General features: G+C 43.4%; 1 protein-coding gene across 6 annotated transcripts in view; it reads left to right on the forward strand.

Annotated features, from left to right (window-relative positions):
* The first annotated feature begins 10,880 nt into the window (after positions 1-10,880).
* The window catches only part of SLIT2 (slit guidance ligand 2), a 210,504-nt gene continuing 201,870 nt past the window's right edge, over positions 10,881-19,514 (forward strand). For all 6 annotated transcript variants that reach the window (XM_088658345.1, XM_088658336.1, XM_088658343.1 and 3 more), the window contains exons 1-3: positions 10,881-12,180; positions 15,270-15,341; positions 16,493-16,564. In XM_088658345.1, the coding sequence (XP_088514471.1) occupies positions 11,999-12,180; positions 15,270-15,341; positions 16,493-16,564 (326 nt within the window). In that variant the 5' untranslated portion in view covers positions 10,881-11,998. The remainder of the gene's footprint in view (positions 12,181-15,269; positions 15,342-16,492; positions 16,565-19,514) is intronic.

A 19,514-nucleotide genomic window follows, 5' to 3' on the forward strand; every position in this document is an offset into this window, starting at 1 on the left:
AGCCGGGTGCTTAAAGCCTTTAGGTCATTCTAAGTAATGAATTCAGACACTGAGACAGTCAGGCACAACCCATTACAGTACTAGTCATGATTATGACGTGGTTTGATTTGTGTGATGTTTGGTTTCCCCTCAGTTAGAATACATATCTTACAGTAACAGTTAACTCTGTTCCATCTGATGACAGAAGAGGAATCTAGGGGAAGGAGCAGGGAGGACAGAGTGTGATCTAGAGGTTTTCAATAAGTAACAGAAAAAGCCTAATCTGGAAAGCTATTGGCCAATGCAGATTTGGCAACTGAAGGTACCAAGGTACCAGCACATAACAGCACAGGCTTATTTTTATATGTCTGACCCAAGCACACACAGCCATAGAGTGGTTGCAGGTATTTTGTGTCCTTTTCTTGCCTCCTCCTGCTTTTTCCTTCCTTGTGTGGCATTGCCTTATCCACGTTTATAGGATAGTCCTGTATACCCGAAGGAGCATCTCTGCCACCGTTGCTCAGTCCAGGCACTGAGATCCAGCACCGAGGGCCTTCTGGCAATTCCCACACCATGAGAAGTGAGGTTACAGGGAACCAGGCGGAGAGCCTTCTTGGTAGTGGCGCCCACCCTGTGGAATGCCCTCCCATCGGGTGTCAAGGAGATGAATAAACATATTACCTCCAAGAGACATCTGAAGGCAGCCCTATAAAGGGAAGCTTTTTAAGGTTCAATGTTTTACTATGTTTTTATATATGCTGGAAGCCACCCAGAGTGGCTGGGGCAACCCAGTCAGATGGGCAGGGTACAAATAAATTGTTGTTGTTGCTGCTGCTGCTGCTGTTACTCCCCTCTTGAGTTAATTTCAGCATTAGAAATCAGGGGAATGCTGTGGAATAGCTGAGAGTTGAACTTGTCCTGGTGGACAAGAATATAAAACCCACAGCTGGGTTGTTCTTTAGTGACTACAGGGTGAAGTGCCTCAGCTGGACCCAGTCCTATGGAAGAAGCTGTAGTCACCATGAAATTGCCCCAAATGACACACTGCTAAGAGCACAGGCTTCTATATTTGTCCACATCAAATGAAAGAATGACCTATTACTTTCAGTTGCCTTGATATCTCTTTAAGGCAGTGGTGGGGGACGCTGTGGCTCAGCACAGACTCCCCGCAAGTCCAGTCTACATGGCCATTGGCCAAGAATTATGGGAGTTGGACAACATCTTGAGAGCCACAGGTTCCCCATCCCTGCTTTAAGATATCATGACCTTGTACTGCAGATAAGAAAATAAGAACACATTTATATCCAAGGTATGAAAGTTGCAATTCTCCAGCCGTACATGCATATCAAACAACAAACCCCAGTGAAATGAAACACTAGAATGAGGTGTTGCTAAGTACATTGTGAGGCTTATCATCTCCTCTCAGAACACATTGACATTCCTGTGCTGCCCTGTCTTCCTTAATAGTTGAATACTTAATACCACAAAAAAGGCAGTTTTCTTATCTACAGACTACATTTTTAATATTTTGAAATATATGTTTAATAAAAGATTTTTGTGCCATTAGTGAACGAAAGAGGCTCAGTTACTCAGTCTTCTTCTTTAAAGATACAGTATGTGCTGGAAAACTGAGGAAATGGCTGGAGGTGAGCTTACCTTTCACCATTGCCAAGCTGAAATAGAGTAGATTAGGAAACCTCTTCAGCAGTCTATGGAGACGTGAATCTTTTAATATTTTAAATTGTACAGGTTGTGCAATTGTACATCACCCAAGGAACCTTGATTTGAGGCAACTAACAGCTGTAATAAATAATAAATGGAACCTCATCTACCCAGGAACAACGGCCTTCTTGGTAGTGGTGTCCTCCCTGTGGAACTCCCTCCCTTCAGATGTCAAGGAGAGAAAGAATTACACAACTTTTAGAAGACCTCTGAAGGCAGCCCTGTGTTGGGAGGTTTTTAATGATTGATGTTTTCATTATGTTTTTAGATATGTTGTAAGCTGCCCAGGGTGGCTGGGAAAATGCAACCAGGTGGGCGCGGTATAAATTATAAAATTATTATTATTATTATTGAGGTGTATGGCAACCTAGCAATTTGAAAGCACCTCAAAGTGCAAGTAGATAAATAGGTACAGTGGGAAGGTAAACAACGTTTCCATGTGCTGCTCTGGTTCGCCAGAAGCGGCTTTGTCATGCTGGCCACATGACCTGGAAGCTTGGCCAATAATGGGGAGTCTGAAGAAGAAACCCTACCTCTTAAATTCATCAGACCTTTGAAAGAGTTGGGCCTCATATAGGCTACAGCAACAGACATCCAGGACCTGAACTTTTCCTTCACATTACTTGTATTAGATATATATGTGTCTTATTGACAGGAATGCAAACATTCTGGGCATTTGAAAGGCTTGATATTTGAAAAACATGCACTTCCCCAACAATGTCATTTACCAAGGGCTAGCCAGAATCTCTTATTGCAGGGAACATTTATCCATTTTAAATAATATTTTATTCTAAAGAAACTGGGTTCATTTTTAAAAGAAATGTTTGGAACTTTGGGACTGTACTCTCATTCCATTGGATATCGATATTATTATTATTATTATTATTATTATTATTATTATTATTATTATTATTATTTTATATGCTGCCCATCTTTGGATGCCTTCCAAAAAATTATAAAACTACAGTAAAACACCAAGCTTCCCTATACATGGGTGATGCCTTAAGTTGTTTTCTAAAAGTCATAGAATTGTTTATTTCCTTGACATCTGGTGGGAGGGTCTTCCACAGGGCAGGCGCCACTACCAAGAAGGCCCTCTGCCTGGTTCCCTGTACCTTTAGTCCTTGCAATGAGAGAACTGTCAGAAGGCCCTTGGAGCTGGATCTCTGTGTCCGGGCTGAACGATGGGGGTGGAGACGCTCCTCCAGCGTGTTCCCTATGGCATGTCGATAATCCAAAACTGTTTTCAGAATAGGAAATGTTGGGTTCTACAGCACATGTTTCCCATCTCTTCTTCAATGGAATTTACCAGTGGTTATGCTGTCATAGTGAGTAGTTTATCAAGCTGCATATGGCCAAGCCTTTTTCAACCCTCCAAGGAGTAAAGATGCAGCTGAAACAATTAACCTCTCCTCTAGCCAAGGATGTGTTTTATTCAATTATGTTTTATTGCTTGTATTTCTACTCAGCTATGCGAGTTGAAGCCTACGTGGTTTTGTGCAACTCTGGTGACATTCAAACTCATTCTCTGGCAGCAAAAGTAAGATTAAAAGCCTACAGGAGAGGCCATTCACTGGAAAGATAACAGCTTTATACTCATTACGCATCTTTTCTAGGGGCTGGATTCCCCTTTTCCAAGAGATAGGAAGGGAAATGATGTCAATCATTTGCAGTGGCAGACTCCTTTAAAGGAAGGGAGCACTGCAGAACTATGCCATGGTGTATTTGGAAAAGTATTTGTTTACAAATGCACTTGCTGAGAAAGTCTGGGTATACCAGGGGAAAATATATAGCATCACTCCAGGTTTCTAAAACCTAGCTCTAAGCACACGGGCCTGTTTCCTTAATTCTCGTTGCCTTAGCTCTGACTGGCATCTTCACATTAATATTATTATGAATTTCCTCCTTAACAATTAGATTTATATAGTAAATCTAATAAAGCTGGCTTACAAAAATATAAAAAATGCAATGTATAATAATTAAACAAATTAAACAAAAACATCCTTTTATGGAGGCATGTCAGGTAGAGTCAACTTGACTAGCTGATGGAACCGGTGGGTCTCACTTTAGATCAGATTTGCAGAGCACTTTTGGCCTCATCGGCCAGATTGTTATCTCCTACTACCAGCCAACTTTGACCAATCATTGGTCATAATGACACCAGGTTCTACCCACCAGTCAATGTTGACGCATGGGGGTGGGGAAGGGGAAGGGGGTCCGCTTCATCAACACATTACCCACAGGGACTGTGCTGGCAAAGCAGCACCAAGCAGTCTCCGTGAAGTCTCTGTTCATCTGCCGAAAAAGAAAGAGGTCAGAGGTCAGAGGAAGATTCAGCACTCACACCCTGCTCATCACCTAATGAGTGAAGAGTAAAATCAGGGGTCGGCAAGGTTTACCAGCCATGGGCCAGATCCCTCCCACGGGAGATTGTCCATGGACCCGACTGGCGCAGCACGATGCCGAAAATTGCATCTGCACATGTCCGCGGCGCCAGAAATTGCTTCTGTGCAAGCCCACACGTCAAAATGGCGCCTGCGCAGGATCGATTTCCGGCGTCTGGACATGCGCAAATGCGATTTCCGGCATCGTGCTGCACCAGTCGGGTCCACGGATGATCTCCCGTTGACTCTGATGTTGAGATTGAGGGCACAAGGAGAAGGGGACGACAGAGGACGAGATGGTTGGACAGTGTTCTCAAAGCTACCAACATGAGTCTGACCAAACTGCGGGAGGCAGTGGAAGACAGGAGTGCCTGGTGTGCTCTGGTCCATGGGGTCACGAAGAGTCGGACATGACTAAACAACTGAACAACAACAAAATCTAAACTTTAAACACTCTGTGTGTTGAAGGGTTAAGGATAAGGAAGTGGACTTTTAAATCCCGTTAAGATTGGTTTCTCCCTCCTGTGACTGCTTTATCTCTTCCACCTTCCACCAAAGCTAGTTACACTTACAGTCACCATCACCATGCAGAACAGGAGGTCTGGGCAGCTATTTGCTCTGTTTTATTTGCTAGAAGGATTTGTCCTATTAGTGGAAGCCGGCTGGAGACACTAAGGATGTTTTTCAATAAAAGATCTAATCAGTTCACAGAACGAGAATTACAGTGCTTTTGTTTTTTATGGAAAATTCACTTATTGGAGAAGAAACTGGGAGCCCCAGTATCTAGCGTAGACTTTGGAGACCACTCCAAACTGCTCCAGAGGGCTAGGGGGCTCTTCAGAATAGCAGAGAGTGACTTCCTCAGTGTTCCAAGTCAGCACTTTTTATCTCATCAGAGGGGCATCAACTGGATACCAACCTTCAGACAAAAACACTAAAAAGGATACTGCTACGACAAATCAATTGCAGTATAAAAATACAGGAAATGGGACAGCAAACTCGGGTATTGGCCAAGTCTTTCTGGAATGAAAGGTTCTTCAAGTTACGGTGGAATGTTGATAGGGAGAAAGAGACCTGATGAGACTGAGCAAAAGGTCCTCGCTCCTGCCTTTCTCCCAGAAGACAGTAAACACCGTGGAAGCTGACTGTACAGCACATGTGTCTGATGGGGAGATCTTGCATGCAACATAAATTCTGTACAATAAAGCTTCAAAGGATTATCTATATTTTCTTTATCAGTAACTGAAATAATAATTTCTAAATTAAGCAAGGGGACTTTGGTGTACAAGGCATTATGGAAACCTCTTGTGATTTTCTTCTTTTCCATTACTGTCGAAAATAAAAGCTACTGGCAGAAAAGGGAAGCGAACTAAATAGTTGTATTTTGCAATACTAAAGTTGAAAGGCAGCTGTCACCCATGTTGTGTCATGTGCGGAAATCACTGGCAAATCCTGTTTTAGAGGTGGCTCTTGCCTATTTTCAAACAACTTCCTTGCTCTTTGACGATGAAGTGTTATGGTGAACATTACACTTCTTGCATCTGATGATGCTGACTCTACTTTATGAAAGTTTATGCAGTAATAATTTTGTTTAGGCTTTAAGGTGTCACAAGACATTGTCCTTGCATGTGTGAATGTTCTGCTACTGATCAAAACTTGAATCTGTAGTTTCTTGGTAGAAGCAATGACAGTGTTGCACACACAGAGTTCTGCTCTAGCACTAGAACTTCCTCCTTGGGTGGCAAGGTCCCAAACCCTCCCGGGATGCTGGAATAAAGACACATGAAACAGTATTTTGGGTTAATGGGAGAAAAAAAGGCCACAACTTTATTAGTTACAGAATGGGAGTGGTATTGGCTTAGGCATTGGAAACCACACTATATCTGACTCCTGCCTGTCCACAGAAAGTATCGTAAGGGTTAACCACCAGTAGGGGGAGCCCTGCTGATGCACATCATCTAGGAACTCTCCCAGGGTCACCCCCAGAGGTTGTGCCATGGCCCTAGCCCCCCCCCATCTGGGGCTTCGGACAGAGACCACGCCCCTCGGATTCCTTTAATGGAATACCCTTGAATTAGGAAGGGTAGATGATGGCCACTACCTCCCCTCCCCTTCAATCTAATACTCCAATGCCTAACCACCAAACCTTTCAAAGTTGTGACAGTTTGCAACAAGATAGGTGAAAAACCAAATGGCCAGTGTCAATTTGCCAAGTGGAAAAAATTCCTACCAGGCCCCTTCAACGGGTGACCAACCGAGGTCCATAGCAAGGTCAAGAAATAATGAGCCTAACCTTAGGGAGGGAGGGCAGGAGTCTTTGGGCACGGGCAGTTTAAATGGCCTGTGCCATGCCCGCAGACTGTCTGGATTGGTCGGCCAGGGATGGTGTGGCCGAGGGCCCCCCCCAAGGGTGCAGGGGCTACCCTGCCCCATTTGCATGGGTAGGGCTTGCTCCCAGCCTGCAATGTCATTTTCCTGGGAAAAGGAAATGACTTTCTCTTCCTATGCATCCTCAAAATCTTCTCCAGAGGTCCTCCAACTCTCTGGATATTGTGAGAGTGTGTAGAGGAAACTGAAGGAAAGATGAAAGGAAAGTTCTATTGTACAGGCTGAAGTCTGCTGTTATAGAATACTGTATGACATACAGGTATTGACATCATTTACCTATGGCAAGAAGTCTATAGGTAACTTAATGGGGCTTGATTTTCTTTCAGTGCAGAGTACTGAAGACTTATGGCGTTTCTGAGATATTTGTTTTATTTACAGATGTATTAGCAAGACATGCTAAAGTCAATAAATATTTCTACAAAAGCCAACAAATCTGCCACCCCCTACACTAGACTGCAAGGGACAGCCCTACGCCCCAATATGATTCAGCTTCTGCAAACTCACAACTCCCTCCCTCTCCCAATTCAAGACAGTCAAACTTTTTCTCTGCCTTCTTCAAATAGCTGAAAGGTGGGTATGCCGTCATTCGTCAAGCGAGTAATGAAGCATTAAAAAAACCTGTTTAACAGAGATGACAGTGATTAATCAGCTAAGTTTATCTTATTCTACCTTTAATCTCTGGTGGGTGGTGGGGGATAAGTTCCAGTTCTGAGGTCACTCCCTGTGCTACAGATATGTTATTTAATACAAATAGCTAATTAAGAAAGAAAAATGAACTTGAGTACAATGACCCACATAAAAGTTTATGGCTTTGATGCACATGCTTCTACTTGCTTACATCTTTCATATGTGTTGCCTTTTTTTTGCAAATGGAAGTAACCTGAATAGTACACTTGTGACACCGGAGTAGCCTGGACTTGGGTCAGACATCCTTATTGCAGCAGAGTGGCAGTATTTTGGGACCAGAAATCGTGCAAAAATCCATCAGATGACTTTGTTGCTGTTTAGTTGTTTAGTCGTGTCCGACTCTTCGTGACTCCATGGACCAGAGCATGCCAGGCACTCCTATCTTCCACTGCCTCCCACAGTTGGTCAGACTCATGTTGGTAGCTTTGAGAACACTGTCCAACCATCTCGTCCTCTGTCGTCCCCTTCTCCTTGTGCCAGCCATCTTTCCCAACATCAGGGTCTTTTCCAGGGAGTCTTCTCTTCTCATGAGATGGGCAAGGTATTGGAGCCTCAGCTTCAGGATCTGTCCTTCCAGTGAACACTCAGTGCTGATTTCCTTCAGAATGGATAGGTTTGATCTTTTGATCTTCTTGCAGTCCATGGGACTCTCAAGAGCCTCCTCCAGCACCATAATTCAAAAGCATCAATTCTTCGGCGATCAGCCTTCTTTATGGTCCAGCTCTCACTAACATACATCACTACTGAGAAAACCATAGCTTTAACTATATGGACCTTTGTCTGCTTTTTAAGATGCTGTCTAGGTTTGTCATTGCTTTTCTCCCAAGAATCAGGCGTCTTTTAATTTCGTGACTGCTGTCACCATCTGCAGTGATCATGGAGCCCAAGAAAGTAAAATCTCTCACTGCCTCCATTTCTTCCCCTTCTACTGTATTTGCCAGGAGGTGATGACTACTGTAATATAAATTTAATAGATAATAAAAATAATAGAAACCCATTTGGATGTTATCCCATCTTCCCCAAACTATCCCTAGATATTCTGAGGATCCCAATTTCCACACTGAATTGTTTGTGCTGTGAGCCCACAGATTCTTAAGATTCTTTACATTCTTTTCTTTACAATAATCGTTAAGTTAGGTCCTTAGTGTCCCTTTCCTGCAAGCACTAATAACCAAGTGTGACACCCTCCCCCCAAACAGTCAAGACCTAAAGAGAAATTACTTTTCTTCTCCTTTCTGCTGTCAGAAATGTTCAGTGACAACAATGTTATAAACTCATTCATAAGTATGCTGCACACATTGGAATTAGTGAGTGGCTACAGAAATGCCGCCCCTGGAAATGATGGGTTGATAATACCAACAATACGATTCTGATGACGTTTTAAGGTTGGGGCATGGGTTAATAAATTTTGATGGAAGCTGAAAAGAGGAGAGAAATTTAGCTCGTATCTTCCTAATGAGCTTCTAAGTACATGCTCTGTAGGATTAAAAAAAAATTGTTACAAAGAGGAATTATGATAGTTTGCTTCAGCACAATTTCCAAAATCACACATGATGCCGCCTCTCAAAAAACCACAGTGCCTTGTGGGGCAAACAAAAGAGGAGGAAGGACAAAACCAAAATGGTGAGAGCCACCTTGAAACAACCTTGGATTAGACCATTTACAATATGGAATAACTGTTTGTCAGTTTCATAAATTATGTAAGGTTGTGGCTTCTGATTCATTATTGCTGTAGTAGTGAGATATTTACAAAAGCAGTAGAATGTACTACATAGGGAAAGGCTGTAGCATGTAGCTTTTTGTAGAAAAGGTTCCAGATTTAATCTCTGGCATCTACAAGCAGGGCTGGGAAGTAAATAGAAATGTAGTAAAAAATAATATATATATTTATGAAAACAAAAGTCAGTGGATCTACTGACTCTAGACCAGACATAGGCAAACTCGGACCTCCAGATGTTTGGGGACTACCATTCCCATCATCCCTGACCACTGGTCCTGTTAGCTAGGGATCATGGGAGTTGGAGTCCCAAAACATCTGGAGGGCCAAGTTTGCTTATGCCTGCTCTAGACATGTGCCCTGATCTAATCCATTAAGCATATGGGTTAAATAACTCATCTGTCTCCCATGAATCAATTAAAAAATATATTATAGTGCAGGTCAAAATTTGGACTGAATACTTGTCCAATACTGATGCTGGATGTATGTTTTTGTGGGGGTATGGAAAGCTACGTGTAACATTTTTTATTTGTTTTGTCTCAGATAAAATCCAGAGCAATAACTATAAGGGTGGAATTGCAGAGTGAAGTGGCTGTCAATGTTTAGATGTCCATATATAAAAATACAATTAAGATTTTTCAGAATCAATGTATTGATGTTGTGGGAGGTGCTGTCATTACTTTTTCATGATGCTTCAGTTAAATCTCTGTAAATGTAAATGCTGGTCAAAAATCTATGATCCAACATCCTCAGCCTCAGTAGTGCTTCAGCCTCTAGGCTTTAAAACATTGTCATGTATTCAGGCCTGACACTCTGTTGTAGCCCTAATGAAAAATGCATCAGGATGTAGTAGAGTCCACATTCACCCTATTGATCAGCAGATATGTCTTATTTAAGAATATGGTCTTTATGAATGTTGGGGTTGTTGAATGTGCGCACACGCAAATAATTCAGCTTTAATTCTAAAACCTAGATTTGGAATTCTAGTCACTCTTCTTTTTTTGTTAAAATGTGTAATATTTTTTTAAAAAAATCATCTGTGGTGAAGCCAAAGTACACAGATGCAATTATAACGTCCAGTGAGAAGATTTCAAGTCTGTCCACTTCCTTCCTTCCGCCCTGTTTGGAGACAATTGTGAATTCTCTGCAAAGTCACACACGCTGCCACTCGCTGGAAAGTTCAGCTTGCCGGTTTGCAAGGCTGTCCCCTTCCCCTCCCCCTTCCCGTGCGCCTCTCTTGTCAGCCTGGCTCTCCCCCTCCCCAAGCTCTCCAATAGTACAGCCAATCAGCGGGGGCCCTTGTGGACATCGAGGCGTGGCCAGGGAAGACGCAGCTCAAGGACTGTATAAAAGGGCGCGCGGCGAGAAGAACTAGTGGTTTGGCGTCGAAGTACCCAACGTGGTTTTAAAAAAGGCACACAATAGTACATAAAAATGGCAGGAGGGAAGCAGTGATGTTCCTTCATAAGGGCCACAAACTTAGCTTGCACACTTGTTCGAACCTGAGAAACTTCGTCCTCAGGACGTCTCCCTCGGGAAGTTGCGCGCAGCGCCTTGCGGAAAGCGCACCTTCTGAGGGAAGCCTGCGTCCGCCCTCGAGCGCTCGCGCGGGATCCTCGAGGACGGGCAGTGGGCGCGCGTGAACGGAGAGCCACCTCGGTGGCACTTGCTCCCGAAAAAAAAGTGCCTGGGGAAAAAGGAAACGTGAGGGCCCGGCGGCCAGCACCTGGTTCCCCCGCCTGTCGCCAGCCAGCCCCCGGCGCCGCCTCTTCCCTTCGCGGCAGCAGCTGCCCACTTGCCGCTGCTCACCTCTCCCCTCAGGTGCAGCCGCGAAGCGCCACTGTCTCCGGGCGACTGGCGCGAGGAGGCGGCGCGCGTTCCCGCCCCTTTCCCCTCCCACCCGGCTCCTGAGCTGCTTCGAGGAGGGAGCTGCTGGGCGGGGAGCGGTGTGTGTGTATGTGTGTGTGAGTGAGTGCGTGCTTCGATTCCACGGTCGCCTCCGCCGCAGGATCGGGCTCCGGAGCGACCGCTCGGCGCCGAGGAGGAAGAGGAGCCTGCGGCGGGCTCCCTGCTGCTGCAGCGGCTCCTCTTCGCCCTTGCGCTTCGTTTTGTGGCTTGTGCGACCACCTATTGATTGCCGCCGAACTTGCCCGCGGGAGTTCGCGGCAGGAGCGGAGTGAGAGGAGCGGCGGCGAGGGCGGGAGAGAAAGCGCTTGAGTTGTGTGCTAGGGAGAGAGAGCGCGCGCGCGCGCGTTTCCTCCTCCTCCTCCTCCTCCCGCCTGGGATTCTTAACCTCTACCGGCGTCCATCCTCCTCAGTGCAGCGCAGCCCGCGGCCGCCGACGTTGGGGGTGCCGGTGAGTGGAGCTGCTCCTGCCGCCCTCGCCTTCGCCAGGCTCCTCTCCGCCTCTCTCTCGGTCTCTCTCTGGGCGAGGAGGAAGCATGCAGCCGGCGCTCGCGCTCTAGGGGCTCGCCGGCGGTCGCAATGCAGCTCCGCGCAGGCGGCGGCGGCGGGGAGAGCGAGCTTTTTCCGAAGGCGGCGCAGCGCGAGGCTCGTGGCGGCGGCGGCTGCTGCTGCGGCGGCGGAGGCTTCTTCTTCTTCGTCTTTTTCTTCTTCACGGGCTTCTAGCCTGGACGGAGCGGGATTCCAACATGCCGTGCTGAAAAGGACGAGGAGGCACGAGAACAGGCGCCAGTAGGGGCTGGGCTCGCGCGCCGTCCGTCCGTCCGCCCGCCTCGCCAGCGGACTAGCGAGGGGCTCGCCTTCACCTCCATAAGGGGCGGCCGGCCCCCCACCCGCCGGCGGGACTCGCACCTCCGCACCGCGGCCAGGAGGGCTGCTGCTGAGGGGGACTCTGCCTGGGGATCCGCCTCAACGTCGACTCCCTGCCCTGACTTCGCTCGGGGATTTGGATTCTGCCTTGGGACCTTGGAACTTGCAACGAGGAGGAGGAGGAGGGAGGCGGGCTTTATTTTTTCATTTTTTTAAGGGGGGTCTCTATTTTTTTTGGAGGGGGTCTCTATCCCCACCAGCACCACCACCGAAGGGGGAAGCGATCGGGTTTTCCCCAGCGCCGGATCCGCGTCTCTTGGGGGGATCCGGCGGTGACCGCGAGGAGACGATGAAGCTGCTGGTGGCGCTGGCTTGGCTATGCCCGGGCGCGCTGCTGGTGCTGCTCCACCTCGGCGAGGTGGCGCCGCAGCCTTGCCCGGCTCAGTGCTCCTGTTCCGGGAGCACCGTGGACTGTCACGGGCTGGCGCTGCGGAGCGTCCCGAGGAACGTCCCTCGCAACACCGAGAGGCTGTAAGTCGCCTTCCTTCCCTGCGGATTTCCGATCTATCTCCCTCCACACACCTGCCGCCCTCCCCTCCCCGCCCCCGTGCCCAGGTCCCAGCAACCTTACCACCCCCTTCCCTCTCATCCAGCCAAGGCAACATGTCAAGCAACCCATTGCTGTTGCCAGAGGATGAAAGGCATTTCCCCCTCCCCATTTTTTCTAAAGCAAAGCTAAGTGAAAATGGAATTAGTGCTTTCAGTTCTCCTCACAACACCCTCCCTGGTTCCTTTTTAGGGCGCATTAGTGTCCCCCCCCCAGCTTTGAAACAGCAATTCTACAGTGCATAGTTGCATCATAGGTACGATGCGCAGCAGCCGCCTTTCAGAGTAGTTCACAGTTGAAGTTTCAGAGCTTCATTCCCTTCTGAAGAGCCGCCTCTTGCTGCCTTTATAATGCCTGCTTTTGTTTAGTTGTTAATGCAGTTCTTTATTGTGGGCTTACAAAGCTATACCCCGCTTGGGCTGCTCTACAAAGAAGTTGCCAAAAGTGGCTTACAAGTGTGGAAACGAATAAGAGCCCAACCATTAAAAGGCAAGCTTGTTGATTTAAACAGCAGGAGAAATGCAAAAAAGCAGCACCAGCGATCAATACATGGAGTTCCTTATGGGTCTCTCTCCCCCCCCCCAACCACCTTTATAAAAAAATCAATGTATGTTGCAGATGGCTTGTGTTGTGGTTAGTGCTTGTGGCCACCAATCTCTGTAGGACTTCCGCTATTTCATTTTGTGTGTGTGTGTCGTACCAACACCAGATGTCCTTTATCACTTTCTCTGCTGCCTTAGAACACATATGCACACACAGAGATCAATGTGTCTTATTTTAGAACATCGCAGTCTCAAATTAGCTGCTCCTTATTTTGGAATACTTCAGGTTCCATGAACAAATGCCCAAGTTATTCCTTTATTTCTAAATTATTGATTTGGTAAACCCTACTTACCTTCCTTCCTCCCTTTCCTGCAATTCTCATTATGGGGTTTGGGTAATGTAAGGAGACATGAAAGAACCAGGCCATTAGTTCCACTGCTTTGCTTCCCCCCCCCCACCCTTACAGCAGTAATAAGGAAAATAGACTGCTTGTGGGTCAGGAAGAGACTATCTGTGAGATGGCCCTTTCCATGCTTCCCTCCATATTTATCTTCTTAACCCTCCCCTTTTATAAACGGATTGAAATACACCTTTTCTTCTGATCCTGCGGAAATGACTTGTAGAAAACAGCTTGTAGAAAACACTTCAGGCCAACTTCTGTGGAGAAACTTAAAATGGGAAGAGTAATTTGCAAAGCCCTCTGCCTGAAATTTCACTAGCTCCAAGTGGAGTCACCAAGACAAACTTCAGCAGCCCGTTTCAATCCTCCTTTGTTTCACTTAGTCTTTTTTCTTTTCTTTTTTTACAAAAACAAACCATATTATTTATTTCATTTATGAATCTCTTACCCTGAGGCACCCAGAAGCAATTTACGAAACCTACTCTGACTTTTCAAGAAGGCACTTTAAAAATCAAGACAAGAGTATTTCCTGCTACTAGGAAATCCTGCTTTTAACAATACTCCTTTGCCCCAAAGGTGGAATTCTTAATTCTTCCCCCAACAAATTACATTACTTAAATCGTTTGTACAGAATGGTGAATAATTTGGGGCTGGAGGCAGAGAGATCCTACTAAAAGGAACATGGCACTTGCTTGCCACACAGATTTTTGTTACCTGTTTTCTCAAAATAGAATTGGTTGTACTAGCAGTTTATTGTTCCAAAGATACCACAAGTATTGAGGAGGTACCTAGTACCCACTTCATAGATTTAAGTAAATCTGACATATAATTCTTAGCTATTATGATCTTTCCTGACTGATCAGTTAGGTTTAAGAGTGTTCTTCAAAACACGTCCTGATTGTCTTTGTAGCTATTAATGTAAGCAGCTTTGGGAGAAAAAATAGAGAGTCATTAGCATTTTTGCTTTAAACTCAGAGAAAAATATCAGTGACTCATTAGTCTTAAGGGCAGGTGGGGGGAAATCTGTAGATCACTTGAGATTCCTGCTACTTTTCTTCAGTGGAATGTGCTAAATCTCTTCCCCAAATATAATGCACATGGACTTAAGGTTAGTTTCCATATCAAGCTTTTCCTCCATAACTTTACTCAAGTAGTGAATCCAAGCTGAAGTCACGGAAATATAGTTGTTCCTTACTTAACTAATAATGACCAAATTGGAATGAATTGAGATTCTGAGCTTTTCCCATATTTGTAAATATGTTGTACCTTTTACAAGTACAGGACTAAATGAGATTTAAAATAATAATAAAAAATGTTTTAAAAAATTAAGCCAAACATAGGGTTAAAAGAGTTGAACACTTGGATCATATTGTTTGTAAGTTCACAAATATTTGCTTGGGTAGACATGGCTATGTAAGTTTTAGGAATGCTGGGTTTTTTTAGGAATGTTGCAGAGGTGATGATGCCTTCGAGAAAAATCCTGGGCCCCAGGAAAGCTGTCAGATGTTTACTGTCCACTTCCTCCTTGCTCCACCATTCATTTGACTTTTTGATGCCAGTGTTCCTGACTGCTCTCCTGTTGTAATGGTCTGCAGGGGTTGTCTCTGAGTACTCGACAGAAGAAGTGGGCCAATGATTTCTCCCCTGTTCTCTGTAGGTTCAGGAAGTAACACACTAAGAATATCATTAAGTAAACATGTCTTGATTTCATCTCTGTATCTCTCATCCATCCATTAAAAACAGTGAATGGACTTGTCCAGAGGCAGTGGTAGCAGTCGTTAATCATAACTGTTCCTATCACGAAAAAGTCAAATTGGTGAATGGTATGCCACAAATCTCACTATTTCATGATAGGAACAGTCTAGAAACAAGATATCCAAATGCTTTTTCAACAAGTGCAAATGAAATCTGCTAAGGAGAAGTACTTTTACACAAACTTTTCAGGAATTTGCACCAACCTACAGTTAGATACTAATCCTCAAATTCTTTGTTGCAAATTCTTATTGTTTATTTGATTTTAATAAATAGTCACCAGTTCTGGAATGTTTTAATTTTACTACTTCTTCTTAGGGATCTTAATGGCAATAATATCACAAGGATCACAAAGACTGATTTTGCTGGCCTAAGACACCTTCGAGTTCTGTAAGTTGCCTTTTGTTGTATTTTATCTGTTGCTGTTGTATGCTGCAGTTGTACAGTTCTGTGTAAAATGACTTATTTTATCAACAAGGCTAATTCTTTACTTAACCTCTAAAATAACGACAACCAAAGTTACACTGTATGAGAAAAAGCAGTTGGGAGATGACATAAAAATTTGGAAGCATGCCACAGTAGCAATTTTGTATTGTAGCCACTTGCGATTTTATTCTTTTCCTTGACTCTATAAATACAGGAAATTATTGACTTTCTGAAAACGAAATGCTTTTTAGCAGGCTGTAAAGAGAAATATCTGTTTTTTAAAGGCTAACTGAATTAATTTGTTTGAATGCATTTTGAGTTTAGGATTGTCAGAAGCAGTAAAGGGAAATTCAGGAAAGAGAAGCTATCAATGCAATTTGCTTTTACACCAAATTCTGCAAAAATTGATACAAACTTTTAAATAGTTTTACCATATATAAAGCCTGGTTACTTAATAACTCTTAAGTCCTTCTCAGGGCCTGTAGATTTAAAAAAAATCACTATACTGTACAGTAATGACGGCTCTTTCAGTGAACACAAAATCTTCTTTGAGACACGCTAGTAACAAAATTGTTTTAAATTAGGGAATAATTGCAAACAATTGGATTGGCTTTGATATTTCATTCTGAAGATGAAAAGTTGCAAACTTTTCCTTTTGTGGGAAAAAAAATCACATTAACTATTTTCAGTTGAAAACAACTTGATTTATAATTGAAAAGTGTCGCTCTCGTTTTTTTTCTTTCTTTCTTTTTAAAAAGAATCTCTTGTACATGTTTTTAACATTCTGTAATTGAGCAGCAGTTTTGACTTTTTCCTTAAGGAAGGCATATATTTTTATCACCTTTGACCCTTCAAGTTCTTGAGCAGGTTTAAGGTCTCTGAGAACGGAGAGGGTATTTTCTCTCTTCCTTGGGGAAAAAAAGTCATAGTGGAGTTTAAGGTGACAAGTCTTAAACACATTAAATTGGATGGGAAGTCTAAGAATAGAGTGAGAATTGGTGAAGTTAATAAAGAGGAGCCGATTGCAAGTTTCCCCATTGCTAAAGTGCTGTAATAACAGGTGTTAATCATCGTTTGATTACTAGCTGTTTTAAATCTCATATTCTGCATTTCAGTCAGCTCATGGAAAACAAGATTAGTACGATTGAAAGAGGGGCATTCCAGGACCTGAAAGAACTGGAGAGACTGTAAGTAACTTTTTATTGATTTGAAAGCAAGTTGGTATAATTCCCCCACCCCCTTTGCCCTCCCCGTTTCTACTTTGAGTTAAACCACTGGGATTTGTTTGCCCTCTTGGAATTCTTATTGGACAGAATAAAATTGGAGTAGAATAGAGGGAACAATTCTATGTGGAATAGAGGGGAAAACTGAAATGTAATTTTCATTTTTTGAAAGATTTATTTGCAATCTACTGTGGAGAGTTCTAGGGACATAAACAGATTTTCTGGAGGGAATGAATTACAACCTCTAACTTGGTGCAGTCTTATGATGATAAAACTTCACTAAGAATACAATTTAAGCATTTTTGTTTCCTGTAGGTTTTTATACTGTGTTGCGGGAAAGCAAAACATTTGTGTAAGGGAGAAAATGTGTTGTAAAATGCTCTAAAATTTAACGCACAGTACAGAAAATGGCGAAGTGTTTGGATCGCTCTAAGAATTTAAATAGAAAAACGGAGTGTATTCTACTCAGTACTACTCAGAGTAGACACAGTGAAAGGAGTGGAATTATTTCCATTTACTTCTATGGGTCTGCTTCAAGTAGGACCGGTGTTGCATGCCACCCATATCAGCCTGTGTTTATAGTACTGTAATAAAGTATTTGGAGACTTGAAAGGCCATCTTGTTGAACGATAAAGGCTAGTTAGTTGCTCACTCATTCCACCTATGCACGGTTTCTTTGAAAGCTGCATTTCTGTTGTGTGTGTATACTGTATTGCATTTTGACAGCCCTCAGTCTGCAGTAATTCAATTTGGGACATGAGTTCATGTACGTTGCAGTCATCTGCACTGTTTAGCTCTTGCAAAGGATTGTTCATTGCTTATAGGGAACAAGGCCCTCTCCGAACTATACTGTTTTTTATCAACATTGTTTTTAGTTCTCTGGGGCTGTCTTGTGTTTTTCTTTTTTAAACAACAACAACTGAATGTAACAACTGCATCTGTCTTTCTCCACCCTTCTTGCCATTCCCTCTGTGTAGCAAAGATGTTTTTGGGAGCATCATTCGAAAGTCAGACAGTTTAAAATCTTGAAAAGCAGCAGACTAACTTTCTGTTTTAACTTGTTTGGGAAGAGAGTGTCTGTGTTGAAGCCTTGTGTCTTGCACGCTTTAACAATATGCCAGTGCAGATTTTCTGGAATGGTGACAGTTCTATACAGTTTTAAAATATGGCATAAATTTGTTTTGGAAAAGGAACATTTTCACTTGTTTTTGCTAGGCCGTGTTTTGCATTGATACCATAGCTTGGAAAAGCTTTGTATTGATAGTATGGAATCAGAAAAATAGGGAAGGGGCAAGCACTGGTGAAGTGGTTTGTGTTTGAGCATAGCAGTTGAAGTTTGCCCAGGTCTGCTGCTAGTTGAAATTTTTCAAAAAAATACTAGCAATATCCCTTTTAAAAATCACTGTGTTTCTGTAAATAGAGAGTAAGACGCAATTTATATACACATACTGTTGCCAGTTTTTATTTCTGGAAATTAGTTTACAGAAAATTATTTCCTAAGTGTTTGTCCAAGATCCACAATTATATGCTTGGTGAACCGTTAAGTCCCAGATCACATACTGGTGGAAAGTGCTCATAAGATATTGGGGTGAACATAACTTGTCAGCACATTATGGCTAATTTAATCCTCAGAATGTTATTGAGTTATGTCGATTGTGGCCTAATTTCCTAACACTTTTATGAAACTGAATTAACCAACTAAGTTTTTACTCAGAGAAGACCTCTTGAAATTAGCAGACTGAATTTAGTCATGCTCATGAATTTCAATGTGCTTTGAATATCTCTTAACACTGGATATAATCCCATGTATATTTAAAATGTGAATACTGTACCTCTAAAGAAAACCTCCCAGCAAAGTTGTATCTGTTAATAAATAAACAAGTGACAGCAGACTTAACACCTTTTAAGCACAGCTCTACCCATGTCACATTCAAAGGTTTTATTCAGTGTTTAATTCAGCACTTCCACCTTTGAAGTTCTTTTGTAGTTTCCCGTTAAATCAGTGTTTCCCAAACTTGGGTCTCCCTCTGTTTCGGACTACAGTTCCCATCATCCCTGACTACTGGTCCTGCTAGGTAGGGATAATGGGAGTTGTAGTCCAAAAATAGCTGGAGACCCAAGTTTGGGAAACACTGATTTAATTGGAAACTCCAAAGGTGGAAGTGCTGACTTCCCTCTCTCCACCTGCCTCAGTTTTTCTCTAGCTGGGCTCCAATACTACAAGCAAGCCCATCAAGGATAAAGCAGTAGGGTTTCAAACCTCTTGCGCACTTAATTTCACCCTTTCCTTTTCCTCTTTTCCATGTGACTGTATATAGCTGGATGCTTAGGGCTTACCTTGCATTTTGGTTAATTAGTTGAAACAAGTAATTGTATATTTGTTGAAAACCACTGTTTTTTGTGGAAACAAATAACAGTCATGTGGTTAAAATGTATTGGAACTTGTTCAAAAATCAGAATTAGTTTTCTAAGTCAGGGTTACCCAACCTTGGGTCTCCAGCTGTTTTTGGACTACAACCCCCATCATCCCTAGCTAGCAGGACCAGTGGCCAGGGGAGGTGGGAATTGTAGTCCAAAAACAGCTGGAGACCCAAGGTTGGGAAACACTGTTCTAAGTTGTTTAAGGTTTTCGTTTCCACCCACATTATGGCAATAGTGTCACAGTTTTCTGCTCTGTGCAAGGCTCAAATCACATGTTTTGGAGTAGAAAGAATTTGGAGCCAGAATCCTTTGAAATCATCTCAGCTGTTGGCTATGAACAAGTGTTCAATATCTGTGAGGAAAATACGAAAATTCTTTTTGTTGACAATTACCACACCCACCTGAGAGATAGATGTTGTTGTCTTGAGCCGATTCATCCCTTTGAGATTTTGGAATTCAAACGTATTTCCCAGGAAATTCACTGATAACTCTC

Source organism: Zootoca vivipara, chromosome Z1 (assembly GCF_965207765.1).
Source record: "Zootoca vivipara chromosome Z1, rZooViv2.hap1.1, whole genome shotgun sequence".
Classification (NCBI taxonomy): Eukaryota; Metazoa; Chordata; class Lepidosauria; order Squamata; family Lacertidae; genus Zootoca; species Zootoca vivipara.